Raw genomic sequence first — 23,801 nt, forward strand, 5'->3', positions numbered from 1 at the left:
TTTCCCTTTTCTTAGCATATAGCCAATCAGTCCAGCACTACTTGTTGAAAAGACTAAGCCGGGCGTGGTGGCGCACACTTTTAATCTCAGCATTCGGGAGGTTGAGACTGGAGGATTGTGGTTTGAGGACAGCCTCAGCTACTTGGTGAGGCACTCTGCAACTTAGTGAGTAGTGAGACTGTGAGACCCTGTTTCAAAATAAAGAACAAAAATAGGGCAGGGATCATGGCTCGGAGGTCAAACGCCCCTGGGTTCCATCCCCAGATCTGCAAAAAAAGAAAGAAAGAAATAATTAGACTCCTCTCTTCATTGAATTTGTGTTTGCAACTTTTTCAAGATTCAGTTGACCTTATATAGGTTGGTTTCTTTCTGGACTCTCTATTCTATTCCATTAATCTATGTTCCGCCAATACTGCACTGTCTTGATACATGTGGCTTTGAAATCAGGTATTGTTAGTTCTCCAAATTCATTCACCCTGCAAATCTTTGAGATTAGCATTGGCAATTCTGTAAACATTCATGGCATTATTTCTACTATGTAGTCTTTATGATTTCATCTCCCCCTCTCCCTTCTCTAATACCCTCAGTTACTTCCCTGGGGTCTCTACTATCTGTTTAATGTTGCCCTTATTTCCATATATTTCTCTGGCTTCCACAAAGAAGAGAGAACATACATCTACTCATTCCTTGGGACTGGGTATACTCAGTATAATAGTCTCAAATTCCATTAACTTTCCTGCAAATGGTGTAATTTTGTTCTTTATGGCTGAGTAAAATTCCATTGTGTGTATATACCAAAGTTTTGTAATTCATTAGTCTGTTGATGGATGTCTAGGTTAATTCCATAGTTTGGCTCTTGTAAGTTGTGCTGCAATGAACATGGATATGCAATAATATTTTGAATTCATTTCTTTCAGGAAGATGATTTTTCTACTGAAACTGGAAGTTTAGGATGGAGCTCATTTTGCAGTAGATTTTTCTCAGTATTTATTTCACCCTCAGTTTCCTTTCTCCTGATTGCTTTGTGCTTCAAGGTGTCTTTTTCAGCTTTCCAATAACATTCAATTATTACTCATGAGGAGATAGAAAGGAAATAGGCAGATAGGGAAAAGGCCTCGGTAGAAAAAAGTTAATTTCCTGAGGGGCGAGGGGCCAAGGTTCAGAGATAAGAAGGACCAAAGCTTCACAAAACCATCTGGTTACTAATCAACAAACCCAGAAGCCATCACCAGAGCAAGTCTGACACTTTACTGAGAGAAGATTCTTCAAGGGACATGCAAATTCTGAGAGCTGCTTCCCAGAATTCCCCAAATCCCAAACTCACCACAACCAAAAAGAGGACCCTCAGACATCTAGCAAAACCTCAGGCCGGCCACCAAATTGGGGTTTTCCCTCTCAGGGACCCCCTCCCCTTTTGGGGAGCTTTTCTCTCTCTCACAGGTCGTGTTAGCCTTCAGAGGAGGTGGAGTGCAATGAAAGCATTTGGCCCAGGCAGCTCTTGGGTAGTGACCTGAAGGCCTCTGCTGGACATCAAGACTGACCAGGGCCCCTAGGGTTGACCTGCACTTCCTTTCTGGCAGATTGTGTGGACCCTGAGAGAAAGTAGTTTGTAATTGTCGGCACTTGGCTCGGGCGACACTCGGGTAGTGACCTAAAGGCAGCTACTGGACCCCAGAGTTCCGATAGCCCCTTTGGGGTGTTCGGCCACTTTTCCCTGTTCCCTGCTGCTTCCAATAAACCATTTACTCCCCTTCCTGTAGTCTGCGGGTGTCATTCTTCGCTCACCATAGACAAGAACCCGGTAAGGAAACGTCAAGTTTCTTCTCAAGAAACTACATTTCATCTTTGATGAAACTCTGGGTTTCTTCTCAAGAACCCCCCCGCTTCATCTTGGGGGCTCAGAAGAAACCTCCTGTTTCACTCATACCTAAGACTTACTAGCACAGTGATGGACAGGAAGTGTGAGTTTCTCTGATCATCTTCTTTCACCTTAGCTGTAGTCTTAGTCAGACATTATGTCTTTGGGATGAGGTTCTCTAACTAGAGTCCTGGCCCCAGGCATATTCTTGCCTTTCTTTTATGGTCATAGTTTGTAACAGGCCCAGGTTCCCCCAGGGAGTACTTAGTGATATCGGGGACACATTTCTTTTTCACACTGGGAGATGCTACAGAGGTAAAGTTGAATATTCTTCAGGGTGCAGTAAAATCCCCACAACAAATATTACTTTGTCTAAGATCAATAGTGCCAGAGTTGAGAAACTCTTCCTTTGATGGGAGAGGGAGTCTTATGTTTGTTTGTTTGCTTTTGTTTCTTTTCTCAAGATTCAATGGATTTTCACTAGCTCTACAAAGCTATACTTTTATCATCATCTGCTCAATTCCTTATTAACCTTCCCCTCCATAGATTAAGGCTTTGTTCCACAAAAGAAATTAAGGTGAAGACTCCAAATAATGTTTCCTATCATTCTCACTGTTTCTGGCATGTACCACTTCAAGTGGAAGTTGTGAAAAACAAAATTTGTAATAACGATGGAATCCCCTCCTCATATATACATTCCAGAGTTTGCAATAGCGAGGAAATGTTGACTCCTTAACTAGGACCCTGGGGCTTCATGCTTTCTTATCAGCCTGCATTCAGTCTCTGTCAATTCATCAATGGTTCTTGCTGAATTATTTTTACCATGCTTCACTGGTTGGGCCTCAGGGGAATAAGTGATCCCAGCACATCCAGTCTCTTTCTGCAGACACCTATCTCTCTCCAGATTTAAAAGTAGTTAGTTTCTCTTTTTCCTCAAATTTTTCATATGTTCAAGTAAATTCATCAACTCAGAGTTGGTCTGAATCTATCTTTATGGTAAGTGTGTGGGAGCAACATTCTTTATAGTTCTTTATTTCCCCAAGAAAAAAAGTAGCATTTACACCACAGAGTTTTTGCATTAAAATCAACCTTCAAGTAATGTGACTTTCTGAAGCAGATAGCCCAACTTTAACAAATTTAGACTTACTTTTGGTATAAAATCATTTCAAGAATAAACTATCCCCCACATTTGTTTTCTCGACCATTTGTTTGTGTGAATAAGTAAAATAAGTTTAATTCTAGATAATATTCTATCAACATCTCACTCAGCATTTGTACATAGTTAAGATAAATAATATAATGAAGTTATATTTATGTCTTTTTCTATTGCTTGAAGTTGTATTTAAATTGTACAATGTGAAAAGGGTGCATAGATATCTTCCAAATATGATGCCCTAGTGTGTTGGTGTTACTATAACAAAATACCTGAGAATAGGAATTTTATAGGGAACATAAAATTATTTCTCACAGTTCTAGAGTCAGGAAGTTCAAGATCGAGGTGCCAGCAAGTTCAGTGTCTGGTAAGGAATTTTTCTCTGCTTCCGCGATGGTACTTTGAATACTGTATTCTCAAGTGGTGGCTGAAGAGAAGAGTCACTTTATAAGGATCCAGACTTCATCCTTCCAATGGCTTCATCTCTCAATCTCTTTGACCATTAGGTTTCAATACATGGATTTACAAAGGCACATTTGGGCCATAGCATTTGCTCTTTTATGTACTTAATGCTTAGTGTGTGTGTGTGTGTGTGTGTGTGTGTGTGTGTGTGTGTTACCAGGAATTGAACCCAGGGCCATTCTACCTTTGAGCTATACACCAAGAACTTTTAAATTTTGTTTTGAAACAGGGTCTTACTAGGTTCCTGAGAGTCTCGCTACATTGCTGAGATTGTCCTTTAACCTGCAAGTCTCCTGTTTCACCCTCCAGGAACTGGGATTACAGGCAAACACCACCATGCCCAATTTAATGCATCACTTTTGAGACTGCACACACTAGCATGTCTATAGTTTAAGAGGAGCTTAAAGTCTGATAGCTGACGGGATGGCACTTTAGGAAATGTGCAGAGCATTACAAATTCCTCTATTTTTCTCACTACCAAGGCTTAACAGCATTCTAAGATGAATTAGAAAACAGGTGGATGACAACTTTATTTGTCTTTCCAAAGAATTTTAAACACGTTGGAAGGAAACTGGTTAGAAAAGAAGACTATAGTAGAACTGGGACAGCTCATAATAAAAATTTGATTTCAAGGCATTAAAAAATCTTTTTTTCCTTCTTCTCTCTTTTCCCTTTCCCATATCTTTTGTCTCCATCTTAGTGAGCTATTCACAAAAGCTTAACTGAAATATTTCATCTATTCTTCTTGATAATAAAAATTATTTTTCACTTTTTATTATTTAAAAGTTATTAATAAGTCTTTTAAATGCATTTAAACATGACATGGAAGGCTATGTGGCATTACTTTTATCTGTTCAATTGACGCTCCTCTGTCGTAAATTCTATGTGTGGGAAGAACTCACAGTCAAAAGGGTAGGATGATGAATCACTGTGGGAAGGCTGAAAATTGTCCAAATCCATCAAAATGTCACAATCAAATTAAGGCTTAATTAAAATCTAAAAAGAATTACTTGATGTTGGATCCAAGAAAATTGTTTTAGAGAACTACTCTTTGCAATATTAGTATTCAATATTCTAACTTTTCTAGTCCACACATTACAAATTTGAAGTTCAACTATAATGGATGATTGGATGATTGTCTTTTTTTTAAGAACAAAATACTGACAGTATTTGAAATTTCATCTCTAAAGATTTACTATATTACCTATCTCCAATGGACTTCTTTTGACACAACTAATTGATAAGTTACTGAACATTCCTCAATAGCAGCAGGTACCCTGTATCACCATATTTATATGATGGACCAATAAAAATTGGACCAATAAGACGTGTTTTAAAAATTCAAAGAGTACAAAGATTCTAAAGTTAAATCACAGATTCTAATAATTACAGTAATTATTTAGTAATATTCTTCATTTACTTAAATAATGGGGTTTTAATAAGATCTGTGGTGTTATCATGTAATTTGGGGGGCACATCTGACATAACATTTGACATGCTTTTGAAATGCTTTCTTGATTTGGCTACCAAGATATTTGAGCAGACATGAAGGTGGTGATTTTTCCAGTTAAGAAGAGTCTCTAGAAAAGAACAGTCAAAGTATATAGCTACAGAAAAAGTTCTTTTTTTTTTTTTTTTTGGTGGTACTAGGGTTCCTGGAAAACCTTCTACCTCTGGGCTACACTCCCAGACCTATTCTATACGTTTTTAAATTTGGAAACAAGGTCTCTTAAGCCAGCACAGCTGGCTTTGTACCTGCGCGATCCTTCTGTCTCTGCCTCCCAAGTGTGGGATTACAAGTGTGCACCACCACACCCAGCTACAGAAAAGTTTTAAAATAAAGATTGTTTAGGGGGTGACATAAGCGAAATGGTAAAGGATCCCAGTCTTAATCTCCAAACAAAAACCATGATAAAGTCGATTATCTGTATCTCTGAGAAGTTCCTTAAGTACAGTTCGAGGTCAGAGCAAAATATAGGAGTGCAGAGACTAGGGATGACAATCAGGAATTAGAAATAATTAGAATTAATTTTTAGAATTAATTATTAGAAATAATTCCTGTCTTGTCCCCCCTGGCTTGACAACATAAGAAATTCCCTTTGTTAAAAATTCTTTCAATGGAGAGGGAAAGTGAGAGTGGGGTCCTCTGTAGCCACAGACATCAAGGACAATAGCGTCCCTAGCTATCACTGCAGAGGACCTTCATAGACTTTATTGACATAGATTCTTCATGTTACATCCTTTGGAGCCAGAGGTGCCAAGGACCAGTTCCTCTTCTATTAGAGACAAAGTTACTGAAGTTGGAGTTTCAGTTAGCTTACACATATCTGAAAACAGATATCTCCTGTGAAGCAATCCTGTTGCCTACTGGTGCCACCACAAATATGCTCATTTTCCAATATGCTAGGCTCCTACCACAGCTGTGAAGACATGACCAAGGGACTAGCTGCTTGCCAAATCCAATGATGTATATTCATGGGGCCATTGTAGCCACATGTACTCCATGTACCCACCAGAACCAATCTTCACCTGGCCCCCCTAAAACAGCATTCTATATGCCTTTAGAATCTGTGTTTTATGTTTACTTACACATGAATCTGTAACCACATGTACCATGTATGTTACTTATCTGCCTATGGAAAGAGAGATAACTGTTTCTTCAAATGTGAAAATGAGAAGGGTACAAGGTAACACACACACACACACACACACACACACACACACACACACACAGATAAGGAAACATGGCATCACCAAAACAACACAGGAACTCTCCTGTAACAAAACCCAAATAAGTAAAAACTTATGACTTGCTGTGTAAATAATTCAACATGATTATTTTAAAAAAGCTTAGTAAGCTACAAAATAATACTAACAGTAAGTCAATAAAGTTAGAAAAACTGCATGAACAAAAGTAGTTCAATAAAGAGAGAGAAATACAGAGGCACTTAACCTATTGATCATCAGAGCTTGGCCTATCCTACCTCTAACATCCTCATAATTAAGTTAGTTTGTAGTTGGGTAAAGTCATCTAATACAAAGCCTAATTTATAACAAAGTGCTAAGTGTCTCATATAATTTATTAAATACTAGTCCAGAGATTTTCTTAAATGTTGGCAGCAGATTACTTTGTAGTCAGATGACTAAGAGCTGTAGCTTACTGTTGATGCCTAGCATTACAAGAGTATCATACCACATACATTACTTTAGAAAAAGATAGAAATTCAAAGTGCAGATTTTACTGAATGCATATCAGTTTCATGGCATCATAAAGTAAAAAATTACAAGGCAAAAAATTGTATAATATCTGTAATTAAAAAAACAAATTTTAGAACTGAATAATATAGTGACAGAAGTAAAAACTACAGTAGAGAGTTTCACCAGCACACTTTTTGTTTGATTTTTGTTGTCTCTGTGATGCCAGGGATAACATTGAGCTACATACCCAACCCTCAGCATTACAGTAGATCAAGCAGAGGATAGAACAAGCAAACTTAAAGATAGGTCATTTTAAATGAATCACTGAGGGGTAAAAAGAAGAAAGAAAGGAAAGGAAGGAAGGGAAGAAAGAAACAAAGAAGAAAAAGGGTAAAAATGTCTACAGAACAATGGGACATCAACAAATGAAACCATATGCCCATTACAGGTTTTCCAGAAGGAGAAGATGAAGAATAGTATTGGAAAGCTTACTTGAAGAACTAATGGCTAAAAACCACTCAAATCATGGGAGAGAAATCAATCAGTATCCAGATTAATGAAGTTTAAAAGTACCCAACTGAGGCCGGGCATGGAACGCTTGTAAGCCCAGCATTCGGGAAGTGGAGACCAGAGGATCCTGGTTTGCAGACAGCCTCAGCTACTTAACAAGGCCCTTTGCAACTCAGTGAGACCCTGTTTCAAAAAATAAAAAAGACAAAAAATAGGGCTGGGAGTGTAGCTCTAGAGGTACAGTGCCTCAGGGTTTCATCCCCAGTATTGGAAAAAAAAAAAAGTACCAAACTGAGATCAACCCAAAGAAAACTACACCAGGACACATTATAAACAAATTATCAAAAATCAAGAACAAACTTGACATGGTGATGCATGCCTGTAATCCCAGTATTTGGGAGTCTTAGACAGGAGGATTGCAAGTTCTAAGCCAGCTTCAGGGACTTAGGGAGACTGTCAGCAATCTTGCAAAACCCTGTTTCAAAATAAAAGGTAAAATCGGGCTGAAGATGTAGCTCAGAGGTAGAACGCCCCTTCAATTCCTAGTACCACAAAAAAAGAAAAACAAACAAACAAAAGTCAAGAAAAAAGAATTTAAAATTATTTTATTGTTAATAAGATTTCTGATTGACAAAATAATTGCATATATTTAAGAAATATGATACACACAAACGTGAAATGATTAGATCAAGCTAATATCATCTCGCCTATCATTTCTTCTGGTAGGTACTTGAAATTCACTTGTAATTATTTTGACATAACATTATTACTGACTATAGTCACCTTGATAGGCAATAAATCTCAAAACTTGTTTATTTTGTCCACCTGAAACTTTGTACTTTTGATTAACATCTCTTCCATTACCTCCTTCCCTAACTCTCTAGCTAGTGGTACCAATTATTACACTTTCTACTTCTATGCACTCAACTTTTTAAAAATCCACATGTAAATAAAATTATGTAATTTGTCTTTATGTGCCTGGCACATTTCACTTAGCCCAGTGTCCTCCAATTTCATCTATCTATGCTGTCAGTGTTTCCACATTTTTATATTTAACACATTTTATTGATACATTATAATCTAATGTCATAATGGAATTTGGAGTGATAAAGACATACATGCACAAAGCACTTGGGGAGCTTCCCCCAGCTCTCAACCCACTCTCTCCCCTTCCCTGTACATGGTATTAAGGTTGGCATTCATAATATCATACATGTAAATACTCTCAAAGAAAGTGTTTTCTTTATCAACTCTACTCAGACCCCCTCCATTGCTCTGCAGGAGTTTCTCCTCTTTTATCTGGAGTCCCTCTTGCATTCCAATGTCTCCCTAGCTTTCACAAATGAAAGGAAACATATGACTCTTCACTTATTGAGACTGACTTAATCTCACTCAGCATAATATTCTCTGAATTCACCCATTTTTCTGCAAATTACATGATTTTGTTTTTCTGGCTAAGTAGAATTTTACTCTTTATCTCAGAAATTTTTGATGCATTCATCTGTTGATAAACATATAGACTGATACCATGATTTGGTTATTGTGCTTCTATAAACACTGATATGCATGTATCAATATGATATTCTGATTTAAATTCCTTTGGAAATCCTAGGAGTGATAAAACTAGATCATATAGTTGTTCCATTCCCAGTCTTCTGAGGAAACTCCACGATGAGCTCCATAATGGTTGCACTAATTTGCAATCCCACCAAAAGCATATAAGAGTTTCTATTTCTCCTATCCTTGTTAGTATTTATTATTGTTTGTATTCTTGAAAATTGCCATTCTGGTTGGGGCTAGATAGAATCTCAGTGTATTTTGTAGCAATCTCCCTGGTTTCTAGTGAAGTTAAACATTTTTGCACATACTTACTTGTTATTTTTTTGTTGTCTTTTGTGAAGTGTCTATTTAATTCAATTGCTCATTTTTTAGTTGGGTTATTTCTTTTTATAGTGTTGAAATTTTTTAGTTCTTTGTGTATAATTTTCTCATTTTTTAAGACTGAATATTATTCCATGTATATTTATATCACCTTCTCTTAATCCATTTATCTGTTGATAGACACTTTTGTTAAATCCATACTTTTGCTATTAGAAATAATGCAGCAATAATTGCCAGGCGTGATGGCAGCACGCTTGTAATCCCCATGCTTGGGAGGTGGAGACAGGAGGATCACGCAGGTTCGAAAGCCAGCCATGCTGGCTTAAGAGACCCTATTTCCAAAAAAAAAAAAAAAAATATATATATATATATATATATATATATATATATATATATATATATATATATTAGGTCTGGGAGTGTATCCCAGAGGCAGAAGGGCTTCCAGGAACCCCAGAACCACCAAAAAAAAAAAAAAAAAAAAGAGCAGCAATAAACATGGAGATACAAATAATTCTTTCAACATGCTAATTTCAGTTCTTTTGGTTAAATACTTAAAAGTGGGGTTGATGGTCATTTGAATGTTCAACTTTGAGTTTTGTTTGTTTTAAATACTTTTATTATAGTCTCACATCATAATGTCTTTCGTAGGGATAGTGATATCCATGCACACAGCATTGGTGAGCTTTCCCACAGCTCCCTCCATTCTAACCCCTCCCCATACTTGACATTGAGGTTGACATTGATATTCTCACATATCTACATAATGTCAGCGGAAGTGTTTCCTTCACTGATTCCCCCTTTCTCCTATAAACCACCTCCCTTTCTCTGCTGGGCTTTTCCTCTATTATCTAAAGTTTTTCTTGTATTCTGATTACTCCCTACCTTTTACATACATATGAGGGGAAACATATGGCCCTTTCACTCTCTGTAACGACCTCATTTCACTTAGCATAAAGTTGTCCAGGTCCATTCATTTTCTTGCAAATGATGTAATTTTGTTCTTCCTAATTGCTTAGTAGAATTTCGTTGTGTGTATATCCACAATTTTGTAACCCATTCGTCTGTTGATGGACACCTGGATTGGTTTAACAATTTGGATATTATAAATTATGCTGCTATAAACATGGATATACATGTATTATTATATTTTGATTTCAGTCCCTTTGGAAAGATACCCTGGAGCTGAATCACATGGTGGATCTATTCCAATTTTTTGAGGAATCTCCGTACAGATGCTTTTTGTACTGGCCATGCTAGTGTACAACTCATCAATAATGTATAAGTTTTCTGTTTTTTAGACATTCTCACCAACACATTTTTCTCTTTCATCTTTTTGACAAGATCCATCGTAGCAAGATAAGGTGAGAATTCATGTTATAAAAGTGATTGTCATAATAAACTCTGCTTAACTACTGACTACTCACTTATTAATAGTGTCACAGAAAATAAGGCATAAACATTTCTAGGCACAAATTATATTTACCTAACTCTTTACTGATTAATCACAAAAAGTGCCTAGAAAAAAACCATAAGGTACATGGGAAAAGCAATCCGAGCTAAAGCAATAAACAACACACATTAAAAAAAATGATCCCTATGTTGCCAAACTGAAACATTAAAATAACTATGAAAAAAAGGAATAGCATCAAAAAAGAAAACTACAAACAAGGCTGAGATAGAAATACAAGGAAACAAAGAGCTGGGCATGGTGGTATACACTTGTAATCCCAGAATTCTGGAGGCTGAGAGAGGAGGACTGTGGTTTGCCACCAGCCTCAGCTAAGTGAAGACCTCCGCAACTCAGTGAGACCCTGTTTCAAAATAATGAATAAAAAATAAGGCTGAGGGTGTAGCTTGGAGGTAGAATGCTCTGGGTTCCATCACCAGTACCACAAAAAGAAAAAAAAAAAGAAGAAATACAAGGAAACAAGTATATACAAGATGAAAATACAGCATTCCAGAGGCTAAGTCGGGAGGATCATGGTTTGCCCACAGCCTCAGCTACTTAGTGAGGCACTTTGAAAATTAGTGAGACTCTGTTTAAAAAAATAAAGAATAAAAAATAGGATTGGGGTGTAGCTCAGAGGTAGAATGCCCTTGGGTTTCATCACCAGTACTGAAAAAAAAAAAGAAAGAAAAGAAAAGAATTCTTCAATTAGGCTTACTAGCAGACTGGATAGACACACAGATGAAAAAATTCATGAGCTTAAAATTTTGAAAAAATTTTATCCAAAGAGAAAAAAAATTGCATTAAACAAGTCAGCACACAAACAGAGCATGTATGGTTTGCAGGAAAATCTCACCCGGGCAACATTTATCAGTAACTTTGTATGTGATTCTTGAAACGTGTGTGTGTGTGTGTGTGTGTGTGTATAAAATTCATGAAACAATTCAGAAACATTTATGAATTCTAAGTAGTACATTCATGTTCCTTAGGACAATTCTTTAATCATTAATGTCTGATAAAAAGCTAAATATTTATTTAGTATTTTTATGTAAGGTCTAAGAAATATTCTGTTTCTGTTTATTTAATATATTTTAATTAAAATTCAGCTTTATCAAATGAAGTAAGCTAGTCAAGACTGACTAGACATAAAAAAGTTAATATTGATTATTGTTTGGTTTCTGTGCTCTAAAAATAACAGCATAATTATATGTTATTCTCAGGTCAGAATGCAATGTATTTTCTGGATTCATAGCATTATTCTTAAAAAAATAGATGCTAAATTGATTTTACTATCCCAATGAAATATATTGCCCAATTTCATACATCAAAGTTAAGTCAGTGTGATAAAGCATCCTAAAGAAAAATATATTCTGGGTATCTTTTCAAGCCAGAGAAATTTTAAGGTCTACTAATTTATTTCCAAAATCCATCATTGCTAGAAGATCAAAAATGCCTCAAATTTTTAACCTAAGTTTTTCTTTGTCTCTAAGTTGCTAAAAATCAGTTTAAGAGAACTTTATATTGATTTAATGATAAACATATGTAAGTAATGAAAATCATAAATGTCAATATGAAAAAATGCGTTTGACATGTCAAATACTATATAATAAAATTTTCTGAGGTGTCTTGGATTATGAATTTTCTGATACTAAATAATCATTTTACTTATTAATTAGCAATTTTTTAGTTTACATTTTCTTGAACATTGAATGTAGGTCTGAACAAAATATAAGTCAAAATTTAGGAAAGAAGGACTGTCACTAATATCAAAGCTTATTTTCACTAATATCAGAACTTAATCTTTAAATAGTCCAGATTTTACAAGTTATGAATAACTCTCAAGTTCATCTATTAACCTGCTTCATTGTAAGGGGGAAGAAACTATGATAGAGAAATAAAAAAAAACTGCTGTAGGGCTTCAAGTCACTTTGACAATAGCCGACTTCTGACTTCTGACCTTCAATTTCGTCAAAAAATGTTGTGTCTCCAGATCATTTAATTTGGAGGAATAAAAATTCTTTAATGTATTTTGGGGTGCTTGGGATCGAACCCAGGGGCATTCTCCATCCGAAATACTCCCCTTATCCTTATTTTATTTTTCATTTACAAACAGGGTCTTGCTAAGTTGTTGAGGACTTCCTTAAATTGTTGAGGCTGGCTTTGAACCTGTAGTTCTCCTGTCTCAGCCTTCCAAGTACTGGGATGACAGGTGTGTGCCACCAACCAAAAAAACTTCTTGGTGAAAAGTTTAACTTCTTTTAAGCCAGAGAATGTTCCATTTGCTTTACAGGATTCATTTTATTTGAGCTATTAAAAAGGTCAGTACTAAACTGAGAGTTTAAATGGGCCACCAGAAAAACCTTTTCAACCTTCAGCAGCTCCTAGTCCATTATAGAGCACTCTGCTCTTTATGTCCTCTTATTTCCCTCTAGTATTTCTTTATCCCAATACATCAAAATATAATTTTGGAATCAATGGGTATGAGATTAGAGAAAAAAATGGACTCAACAAACAGACTGTCTTCGCCCAAAGAAATCACTCTTGCAATGAAGAACAAGAAGGAGGCCTTTGTAAAACTCACAATTTAGAATGAGTAAAGATTCCATTTAACTTTAACTCGCAGGATCTTTGACCTATTTGTGCTGCATTTCCCAAAGGTTTGGGGCCAAGATCTATACATTTTTATCTTAATAACACACCTTTGTAACTATATTTCTTTACCTTTTAATAAATACCAGTTCAGATTCTGAGCTTTAGTATTTGGGATTGGCAACTAGAGTGTTGGGTTGCTAAGAGACCGAGTCCTCGGTTAAAATTCAGATAACCAGGCTTCTGTTTGCACATCTGTTACTGTTGTGCAGGACTTTGGGGACACCATTGATGAACTCTGCATATTCATTTGTTAAAAAAATGATCTTTTTATCAACCTCACTACAAAAAGATTAAATCTAGGAACTTACTGTAAAGCAGGAAATTACAGAGATTTTTAGTAGGAAGAAAATTGATTTCCAAATTCCAAAGTTATTGTTTCTGTAGCATTATAAGACATATCCCCAGGAGTCTTCTTTTGCAACTTTGTTTTATAGCTTTATCAAGGTATAATTCACAAAACATTCAAATTCCCCATCTGTCTCATCCTGGGCAACCAAATCTATTTTGCTGTCTTTGTAGACTTTCCTGTCTTGGATATTTTACATTTACAGAATCATACAGTATGGCCCCTTGTGACTTCCTTCTTTTATGCATCAAAATGTTTTCAAAGTTCATCTGCATTGTACCATGTAAATGTTCTATTCTTTTTATTTGATAATATTTTATTAATTTTTCACATTTGGTTTATTCATTCACCATTTGATGGACATTTGGGTTATTTCAACCTTTGACTATTATGAATCATGCTACTGGGAACAGTTTTGTTGTAAGTTCTTTTATGGAAAAATGTTTTGCTTGTTTTTGTTACTCTTTATTTTGTTATTTTTAAATTTTGTATTGGTGCATTGTATTCATACATCTTAATGGGATGCAAGATGGTGGAGACATACATGCACACATCACCCAATTAGCCCTTACCCAGTTCGGACCCCATTCCCTCCCCCTCCCTCCTTCTCATATTTGGTTTAGTAATTGACATTGATATGCTTGTTAAAGTACCTCATGTGCATTAGAGATTTTCCCTCTTCCCCTCTCCAGTCCCCTCAGTTAGGTTGCCTTATTTGCTTATCTATAGAATCTCCTTCGTCTAGAGTTCCTCCTATGACCCATTTTCTCCCTAGCTTCTGCATATTAGGGAAAGCGTCCATTTCCTTATTTTTTGTGACTGACCAATCTCATTTAGCATAATGTCCTCCAGTTTCATCGGTTCCCTGTAAATGATGTAATTGTGTTTTTCTTTATGGCTGAGTAAAGTTCCATTGTGTACAAATCCCATAGTTTTGAAATCCATTCATCTGTTGATGGACATCTTGGCTGGTTTTGGGTGAATACTTTGTCATAGAATTGCTTTATAAAGCGGTAAATCTATGTTTAACTACTTGAGAAACTGCCCTATTGCTTTCTAGAGTGGTGTATCATTTTTCATTCTTGTAAGCAATATATAAGCATTTTAATATCTCTGAATTATCTTCATCACTTGTTATTATATATCATTTTTTTTTTTTTGGTGGTACTGGGGTTCTTGGAAACCTTTATACCTCCGGGCTACACTTCCAGACCTATTTTATGTTTTTATTTGGAAACAGGGTCTCTTAAACCAGCAAGGCTGGCTTCAGACCTGCACAATCCTCCTGTCTCCACCTCCCAAGCGCGGGGATTACAAGCGTGCGTCACCACGCCCAGCGATATGTCATTTTTATTATAGGCATTGGGGTGGGTATGAACTGGTATCTCATGATATCTTGGGTTTAACTTTTGTAATGGATAATAACATTGAGCATCTCTGCATGTCCATATTGGCCATTGTCTTTGGATAAAAAATCTATTCAGATTATTTTTACCAATTAAGTCCAATTGTTTGCCTTTTTATTACTGAGTTGTAATAGTTTTATTTGTTTCCCCCAGATTTTCTCATCCTGTAATTCCTGACACAGAGTTGATTTTACTTAATGAAGGAAAGCATCTTCTTATTCCCATCAAGCCTTCTCTTGGTTGTGTATTCTATAGCTCAAAATGTATTTGCAAACAAGTACACCTAGACTGAGTTTCAGACAAAGCAAAAATCTACTGCTTGAAATGAATGACTAAACTTATTGCTATCAAAAAATATAAACCTATTATATCTCCTTTATTTTCTGTAGATGTCAGAGAGCTTGGAGGACAATTAATTCACTTTCCAAAGGGCTTAAATTTACTGAATTAACATGAATTTTGTTAACTTCAAATGGATTTGGGTTTGTTTTAGACTTAAATATTTTTTCCTCATGCATTTTAATCTCTGTACCATCCCCATGTCTTTCAGTATCAGGCACAACAAATTTGTGAGAGTAAAATCCTAAAGAAATAAAAAAAAATGCAAAAATCGTTCTTACAGATGTTGTCTAACTATAGAAAAGGTCACTTTTTGTTGCTACCTGTGTTATATTAAGTTGTAAAGCTACAATTGTCTTCAACAAAAATGAATCCATGGAGTCTTTTTAAAGGTAAGAAAGTAACAAGTAAAAGTCATATTTTATTTAATGAATGTGAGATAAAGAACATCCTATACTATCACTTACAGTGATATCTCAGTTCCCTGCTAGAGCCTTTTATTGTATGGAGGAGCCATGTCTTATCCTTACTGTCTTCCACCCTGTGGATAAGGCCCAGGCAGGATTTCACACTCAATTCATATGTTTTTTCTTTCAGTTGGACACAGTCTCTCCCCTTTCAACCATTAACTCTTTTATGTTATCTTTTCCAGCTCTCACTTTTCTCATCGTTATTTTTGCTCAAGTACTTCTTTATTAGGTTTTTTCCCCTAACTGCTCTCCACAGCAGTTGCACTACATTGCAATCCCACCAACAGTGTAGAAGAGTTACCTTTTCCCTACATCCTTACCAGTATTCAGTGTTATTTGACTTCTTGATGATTGCCATTCTAATTAGGGATGCCACTTTTGAGCAGGGAATAAGACATGCTTTCCTGAGTATCTGAACAGAAGAGGCCGCTGAGCAATTGAGCACAAATGGGTTTTATAAGAAGGAAAGAGGTAACAGATGTCCTATAGTCAGCCAATAGTGCTCACATGCGTCCACATCACGTTGCCGGGAATTCAGAGGAAAAAAAGGTATATGGAATACAAACATAGGCAAACTCCAAGTTACTACGTGCCAGACAATGTTAGGTGTTTTTACATTTCTCATCATCCTCATTCTACTGATAAAAAAAAAATAGGAAAATCTAAGATCCATGATTTTCCTGGTGCTTTCAAAATAGTAAAATGTTCTTGCCACAAATCACTAGGTATATAATCAATTTCAACAAGGAAAGGAAAATATACTCACAGTTATTAATTACCCAGTCTGCACTTGGCCCTGTTCAAGGCAAATACACACAATATCTCATTCTGGCCACTATACAGGCACAGGAATAAAGGCTTTGACAGGCTTGATAATAAGCTCATAGCTGTATGCCTGTGTATGAAGGAGCAAGAAGCCAAAGACAAGTGCTTCCCACTGCAAAGACCATGCTCACTTCACCATCTCATGCAACAGCTTGGGCTATCAGGTAGGTATGCTTTTTGGAGATGAGCTATTAGTTATTGGGAATATCAGTTCGCAAAAATGCAAAGCGCTTAAGCATGATTAAAGGTAAGTATGTGGAGGAGAGCATATCTTTTTTTACATAGGATGGAACATATGATGTCCTATTCTCCCCTACCAAATGGGTGTTTCAAGAGCTATGTGCAGCCTGAGAGCGTTTGAGAAAATAGTTGAGAAAATTCTTGATTGCCTTTATTTTCACCAAGTAACTTGGCCTTCATATTCCACTTCATATTTTCACCAAGTAAATAAATAAAGTAGTAAATGAACAGGAAGTCATATAGGTGTGTAGGTCTACTCTCCCTTCTGTATTCTCCATGTTTACCTCCAATCTGACATTTTATAATTGCTTTGGCTCATGTCTGATCTAAACTTCTAAGTGAGCATCACCAATATATCTGTATCTTACCTGGGCCTGTGGGTGAAATGAACAGCTTTGGCTCATGTCTGATCTAAACTTCTAAGTGAGCATCACCAATATATCTGTATCTTACCTGGGCCTGTGGGTGAAATGAACAGTACTTGTAAGGTTAAACTGTTATTAATATATATCAGTTATAAATCAAATATTTCAGCTTTTGCACCCATTTAACTAATAAGTATAACATGCAGCTTCTTTACTGGTCAAGGCAAAGGGTTTTCCATGAAATTCATCAGACAAAAAACTCTTACAAAAGTAACTCTTTATCTCAACAATGCTATAAAGAATTTATCAGCTCAGCATTCAGAGTCTTATCAAAATTCTCCTTTCTATGACTTAGAGATTTCTTTCAGTCAGTCAGGCTGACAACTTCTATCTCTATGGCTACAAATGTGGCAGGATAAACATAATTGCCTGTTCAGATATCCTGGAAACTTTCCACAAGCTTTATCTTGTTTAAAAACTACTTCAACTGAATTTTAAAAACCAACACCTGATTAAAAAAAAAAAAAGCTCCCTGCTTTGATATTTCTCTTTTTTTTTGCCTTTGATCAATTAGAATTTTATCCACAAAGAATAGCCTGCAATACTCAGGTCTTTTCTCCCCCTCGGCATGTTAATAAATAGTTCATGGACTTCCCACATTCTCTAGGTTTTGTTTTTCAAACTCCATAACAAGCTGTTTTCTCCTGGCAATTTGACAAACATCTTCAAATATTGCTGCAAAATATCAGGGCTTGCATCTTGAAGAGGAAAATCTATCTCTTTGAATCCCCCTGTAACTGAAATGTAGGATTTTGTCATTAGTCCCCTATTTGGAATAAAAATGTATTCTTTGGTTCTTACAAAAAAAACCTATGAATATTTCAGGACCATTGATAGAACAGGAAGTGTTAAGGGTTTTTCTTGTTTAATTATTCTCCCACCCTAGACACAATCTTCTATTTTTTTTCAACAATTGAAAAGCTAAAGCAAATAAAAAGAAAGAAGGACCAGGAGAAGGATAAGGTGGAGCAAAACAAAAATTACATAGAGAAAAGATACTCAAAGTATTTTCTACTCCTGTCCTGTGTGAATGCATGCTGCAGGCCACACACGCCAGCTGCTGACTGATGAGTGGTCACTTCCTTCCTGTCTGCCTGCAGCCCTTAGTAATGGCACATTTTGCTTTCAACCTTGAGCACAGCTATTTTGTCCCCATTGAGAATAAATTAAACACCCACCAAATCTGCCACAGTAAGGAACATTTCATGACTCGCAAACTATAGTGGAATATGAAGGCCAATTTTTAGCATGTTCTTTCTGAAAGCCTCACAAGTCTGTTTCTTTTTGTCTGAGTTGTTCACTCTGAAGCAGACTATATCTGTTCAGAGAAAGCAAATGAGTTTCCTTTGGATTCCGATGCATCACATGTGCTTTAAAACTGTTGAGTCTCAATGTCTTGAAGTCGGGCAGGCACTCTCCAGTCAGTAGGGATTCACCATTCCATTCCCTATTGCTGCCTACAAGAAACTCCCCACAATCCCAGGACCTTCTTCAGCCGTGGAGGCACTAGGTTTCCCCTGCTATTTCAGGTAGGCCATGGTACTTTTCCCCCAAATGATGTATTATATGTAACTACCTTATCCCAGCTTCTCAGAAGCCACTAGTTCACAACTGCTCTCTCCTTTTATGGGTCTGTTCACCCATCACCACTGAGTCTGCCCTGTACCACCCACATCTGCTAGAGTCTTCAGAAGATACCAATGTGTTTGAGACACTGTCTGTAGAAGTTGAGAATGTTGTAGAAAAGGCAACTTCACTGGTCTCCAAATTGAAAGTGGTGTGACTTTTAACTCACCTTGGACTTATTTCAACAAGAGGGTATCATTGTCACTTTTTTTTTTTTTTTTTTTTTTTTTTTTGGTGGTACTGGGATTCCTGGAAGCCCTTCTACCTCCGGGCTACACTCCCAGACCTAATTTTATACTTTCTTATTTGGAAACAAGGTCTCCTAAACCAGCGCGTCTGTCTTCGAACCTGCGCGATCCTCCTGTCTCAGCCTCCAAACGCCGGGATTAGGAGCATGCACCACCACGCCCAGCACTCATTGTCACAATTTTAAAGACTGAGTAGAGGCCAGGCGCTCATTGTCACAATTTAAAAAACTGAGTAGAGGCCTGGCGTGGTGGCGCACACTCGTAATCCCCGCGCTTGGGAGGCAGAGACAGGAGAATCGCGCAGGTTCGAAGTCAGCCGCGCTGGTTTAGGAGACCCTGTTTCCAAATAAGAAAGTATAAAATTTGATCTGGGAGTGCAGCCCAGAGGTCGAAGGGCTTCCAGGAATCCCAGTACCACCACCAAAAAAAAAAAAAAAAAAACAACAACAACAAAAAAAAAAACGGAGTAGAAGTCTTGTTATAAGTAAATACACAAAATCTAGGACTTTTCACTTAAAGGAAATACTCTGGTATAATAAAATAACAAATTAGATTTCACTTGATGAACTCATGCCTCTTTCAAATACATAGTGATTCTATTACATAATAAGCCCCCACAAGTTCCTTTTGAAGGGAATCTCTGCTCAGTGAGTAATAGGCTTATGGCTTATGAGTTTTTTTTTGGTTTGTTTGTTTGTTTGTTTGTTTGGTGGTACTGGGAATTGAACCCAGGGGCCTTCTACCTCCGGTCTACACTCCCAGACCTATTTTATCTTTTATTTGGAAACAGGGTCTCTTAGGTCAGCTGAGGTTGGCTTTAAACCTGTGTGATCCTCCTGTCTCAGCCTCCCAAGCGTGGGGATTACAAGCGTGTGTCCGGCTAACTTTGTATTTTTGTACTTTATTTTCTTGGTCATTTGCTTTTGGCTCTTGTTTCATTTTTACCAGGACATGCCACCCCAGAGCTCTGTTTCTCATGTTATGGTTTGGAGGTATATAATATCCTCTGAAGAGCTCAGAGGTAAAAGGATTGGATTATGAGGGCTCTAATCTCGCAAATGGATGTGTCCATTGTAATAAGTTTATTGGATAGTAACATAGGCAGTCTGCGTGAGACTAGAGGAATTAGGTCTTTGGAGATGTGGCTTTGGGGACTATACATATGTCCATGGACCCTCTTCTCACAAGTCTCTCTTTGCCTCCAGCCTCCTCTGTGGCGTGAGATGCCCTGAGCTCTGCAGACCTCATCTGGTATAGCATGAACTGCAACCTCTGAAATCTCCACAGCTGTGAGCACATAAACCTTCCTTCCTCTCTGTGGTCATCAGGCATTTTGAGTCATAGCAGTGAAAATGCTGACTAATATAGCTTTCTTAATGAGAACTACTTTGGGAGAGTCTTTTGGGATCTTTATTAAGATGGTGCTTGGTTCCTATATTTGCATTCTGAACATATAAACTACTACTAAATCTATTTAGCCATTCTCATAATTTTAGACCTCAGACATGTTAGGTACAATTATATTAACAAATCTAGCTCTAATTCTCTCTCTTTCAAGCACTATTACTTGGCCATCCTCCTAATGTAATTGCACAATAAGATTTAAACTAAGGAAAAAGTACTTAGGAGTTGATTAGATCTCTCACATGTGAGCTTAGAGCTTCCTAGAAATCACTATATGTAAAGCTACGGTCAGTGATGTGAAAATGTTAACTCATTTAATCCATTTAATGTTATTATTTAATATTGTTATTATTCTCAAACTTGCAAGTTAGGCAGCTGAGGCACAGAAATGCTAAGTGAGCTGCCCCACCCTCTCTAGCTGGTACGTGGATGGAGACCCAGGCCCCAGAGTTTGCGCTCTCCCTGCCACCCCATACCCCCTGTCCACCGGCACCTGTAAGAAAATCCACAATATTTCTGGCTGTAGTTTTGCTGAGCCCGCCCAAGAAGCCCAAAAGAAACACAGGAGCCCATCATTGCATGGAACACACAGGAAATATTTTATTAGCTTCCAAATGAAGAAAAGGGTAGAATAAAAATATTTCAGTAGAAATCCATGACTCTGCGCAGGGAGCCCACTCTGGCGCTCATGGCGCCCCAATCGTGGTAGCGCCTGTACTCCCCCGGCCGCAGCAGGTACTGCCGCCCGCGGTAGTTGGGCATCTCATAGAGGACCCAGTAGCCCTCCATCACGTGGAAGGAGTGGAAGTCGCTGAAGTGGAAGCGGTCCTGGAGAGAGGAGCAGTCCTCGGAGAACTCCACCATCTGGCCGCGGTAGTCCTCCCGCTCGTAGATCCGGATCCTGTGGGAGCTGGACTGTGGGTCCAGAGAGCGACGTCAGAAACCCTCAGCTGGCTTTAGCCACCAGTCACGCCCCGGGGCATGGGCATGTCTGCACCTTTTCTAGACCGCAGGTGGCCCAAGTAAGGGAGCTGCCCTACCAGATCCGCGGTGCACGGGTGGGCGGGCTGCCCAAGGCGAACTCAAGAGGGCGCCACCCGCCGGCCCTTTGATGGGAAAGCTGCGCCCTGAGCTTCCCGGCACGCGACCTACCTGAGCTGCGCGGCTGGCCCTGCCAGGGCTTGTTTTAAGTGACTGTTTTTATGGTTTTTTTCTTTTGTTCTCTCTTTCACAGAGTTGTGGTGATCTGAGGCCCTCCTTGGATGGCATACAAAATAATTACATATTACAGTTTAAAAAAATGTCCCTGGCAAAGGGCGTCACTTGAGGAAACTGGAGGGTGGGGAGTGGGGCTGCTTTTCCTGCCTGGGACGCGGGTGGCAGCGATTCGGGAAGAAAGCTCAGCCCAGGCAGCTCCCCTGCCCTTCCCCGGGGCCTCAGGCCCTGCTGCTCCCCACGCTGGAAAGCCAGAGCTCCTTAAGGATTGGGGTCCCCTCCCGGTCGACCTCATCTCCTGCCGCTCCAGCTCCTGAGCGAGGCCTGCGCAGCGTCCAGGGCAACACCTGCCGAGAGCGAGGCGGCCGGCGTCCTGCGCGGGTCCTCCGGCCCTGAGCGCCGCTCTGCTGCCCCGCTTCTGCTCGCCCTGCCCCGCGGGCACCTGTGCCTCAGCGTCCTCGGCACCGCAGCCTCAAACAGCTGGGTTTGCGGGGTGAGCAACCGCCAGTGGGTACCTCCCGGGGGTCAGTGTGTGGTGGCTTGCGAAGGACTCGCGTGTGCAGAGTCCACCTACACTACAGCCTGGTACACACAGAACAGCACTGCAAGCCGTTCCTCCTGGTGTGACAGAACTAACGCCCAGAGCTTATGGCCTGTACTTAGAACAGTCAGGACTGGGAGCGAACCGGGTTTCTAGGCCTAAGCTGCATCCTGGGGTCTATCAGGTATTAAGCCCTGAGGGGTTTCAAACCTCAAAAGAGTGGCACACTTCCCAGATTAGAGAATACACTATGGCATTCCCAGTGCTGGGGGCTTCATTTGGATCACCGGGGCTCTGCAGGGGCTCCTGGGATCTCCGTGGGTTCCTGGTTTTGCCTTGGGTAAGGCCAGAGGCTTTCCCTGCGCATAATAGTGAGTGCTCTGGGAGGGGCCGCAGGTGCTGGGGACCCACCTCCTTTCTCTCTCACCTCAGCTCTAAGCTGCTGCTCTGACCAGCCCCATTTCCAGGTGAAAGAGCAGAAGCCGCCTTTGGCAAGCAGCCACCGGGGCCCATTCACCCCCGGGGCGAAGATGCTCTGAACTCAGCCACGCACTGCTTATTCCCAGCAGCGGTGAATTTGACTTAGCTGAGTAAATCCAAACGTCCAGTCAAAAGCTTTGCGTCCTATACTTTGTCAGTGGAAGAAAACTTTGGAGCTGTTAATTCCCGAAGAGAGAATAGCGGTCAGACCCAGGGAGAAGGCGGCGGCCCTCTCCCCCGTACCCCGTGGCGCGGACCGCAGGCCGGGCCACCCCGCGACGCGGGCAGGAGGGACGCGAACCCGACTCACGTGCGGGATGAGGCGGCAGGAGCGCACCGCGTCGCTGAAGCCCATCCACTGCTGGTAGTCGGGGTAGTCCCCGCGCCGCAGGAAGTACTGGCAGCCCGCGTAGTTGGGCTGCTCGTAGAGCATCCAGCAGCCGCTGTCCACGCGCACCGAGTTGCAGCGGCTGAAGTAGGGCTGCAGGTTGGAGTGGTCGCTGCTGCACTCGTAGTGGCGGCCCTGGAAGCCGCGGTCCTCGTAGAAGATGATCTGCAAGGCAGGGGGGGGGGGCGCGGGCTGAGCGGCCAGGGCTTCCCGGGCCCCGGCGCCCCCCGCGCCCCTCCCCGGGCCTGGGCGCCGCGGGGCTCACCTTGCCCATGGCTGTGGAGGCGCCTGGCGCGGTGCAGTCGGTGTGTGGGGCGGCGCGCGGCGGGCCTATATAGCGGGAGGGCTGCTGTGTTGGCAGGAACCGCACAAAAGGGGCCCGCGGGAGCAGGGGCGCTGCTGTCTCTTTTCTATGTAATGACCGTGGGGTGGGGAGAGGGGTCATTGTATGTGTTCTCTTAGACTCTCCAGAGCTTTCGAATTGATGACCTGGTGGTTCGCAGGGTCACTTGACGCCGCACGGGCGATTAAATGAGGCCCATTTGCGAATTTGAAATTGAGCAAAGATGCTTAACGAGTTAATAATAATTGAAATTAAATATCTCATTTACGCTTTAAAATGTCAGAATGATTTCCCTTCCCATACAAGCTAAAATAGGGGCCTGGTCTGAGATCAGAAAGCCT

The 23,801-nt window shown here is 39.6% G+C and overlaps 1 protein-coding gene across 1 annotated transcript; it reads right to left on the reverse strand.

The window, feature by feature from the left end:
• Positions 1-21,135: 21,135 nt before the first annotated feature.
• On the reverse strand, positions 21,136-23,162 carry LOC308258368 (gamma-crystallin E; the record flags this gene model as incomplete). The annotated part of the gene is made up of 2 exons (XM_080688926.1): positions 21,136-21,408; positions 23,040-23,162. 2 exons carry the CDS (start codon positions 23,160-23,162, stop codon positions 21,136-21,138), a joined length of 396 nt encoding a protein of 131 aa, XP_080545052.1.
• Between the last annotated feature and the right edge of the window lie 639 nt (positions 23,163-23,801).

Source organism: Muscardinus avellanarius (assembly GCF_963383645.1).
Source record: "Muscardinus avellanarius genome assembly, chromosome: 2".
NCBI classification, from domain to species: Eukaryota; Metazoa; Chordata; class Mammalia; order Rodentia; family Gliridae; genus Muscardinus; species Muscardinus avellanarius.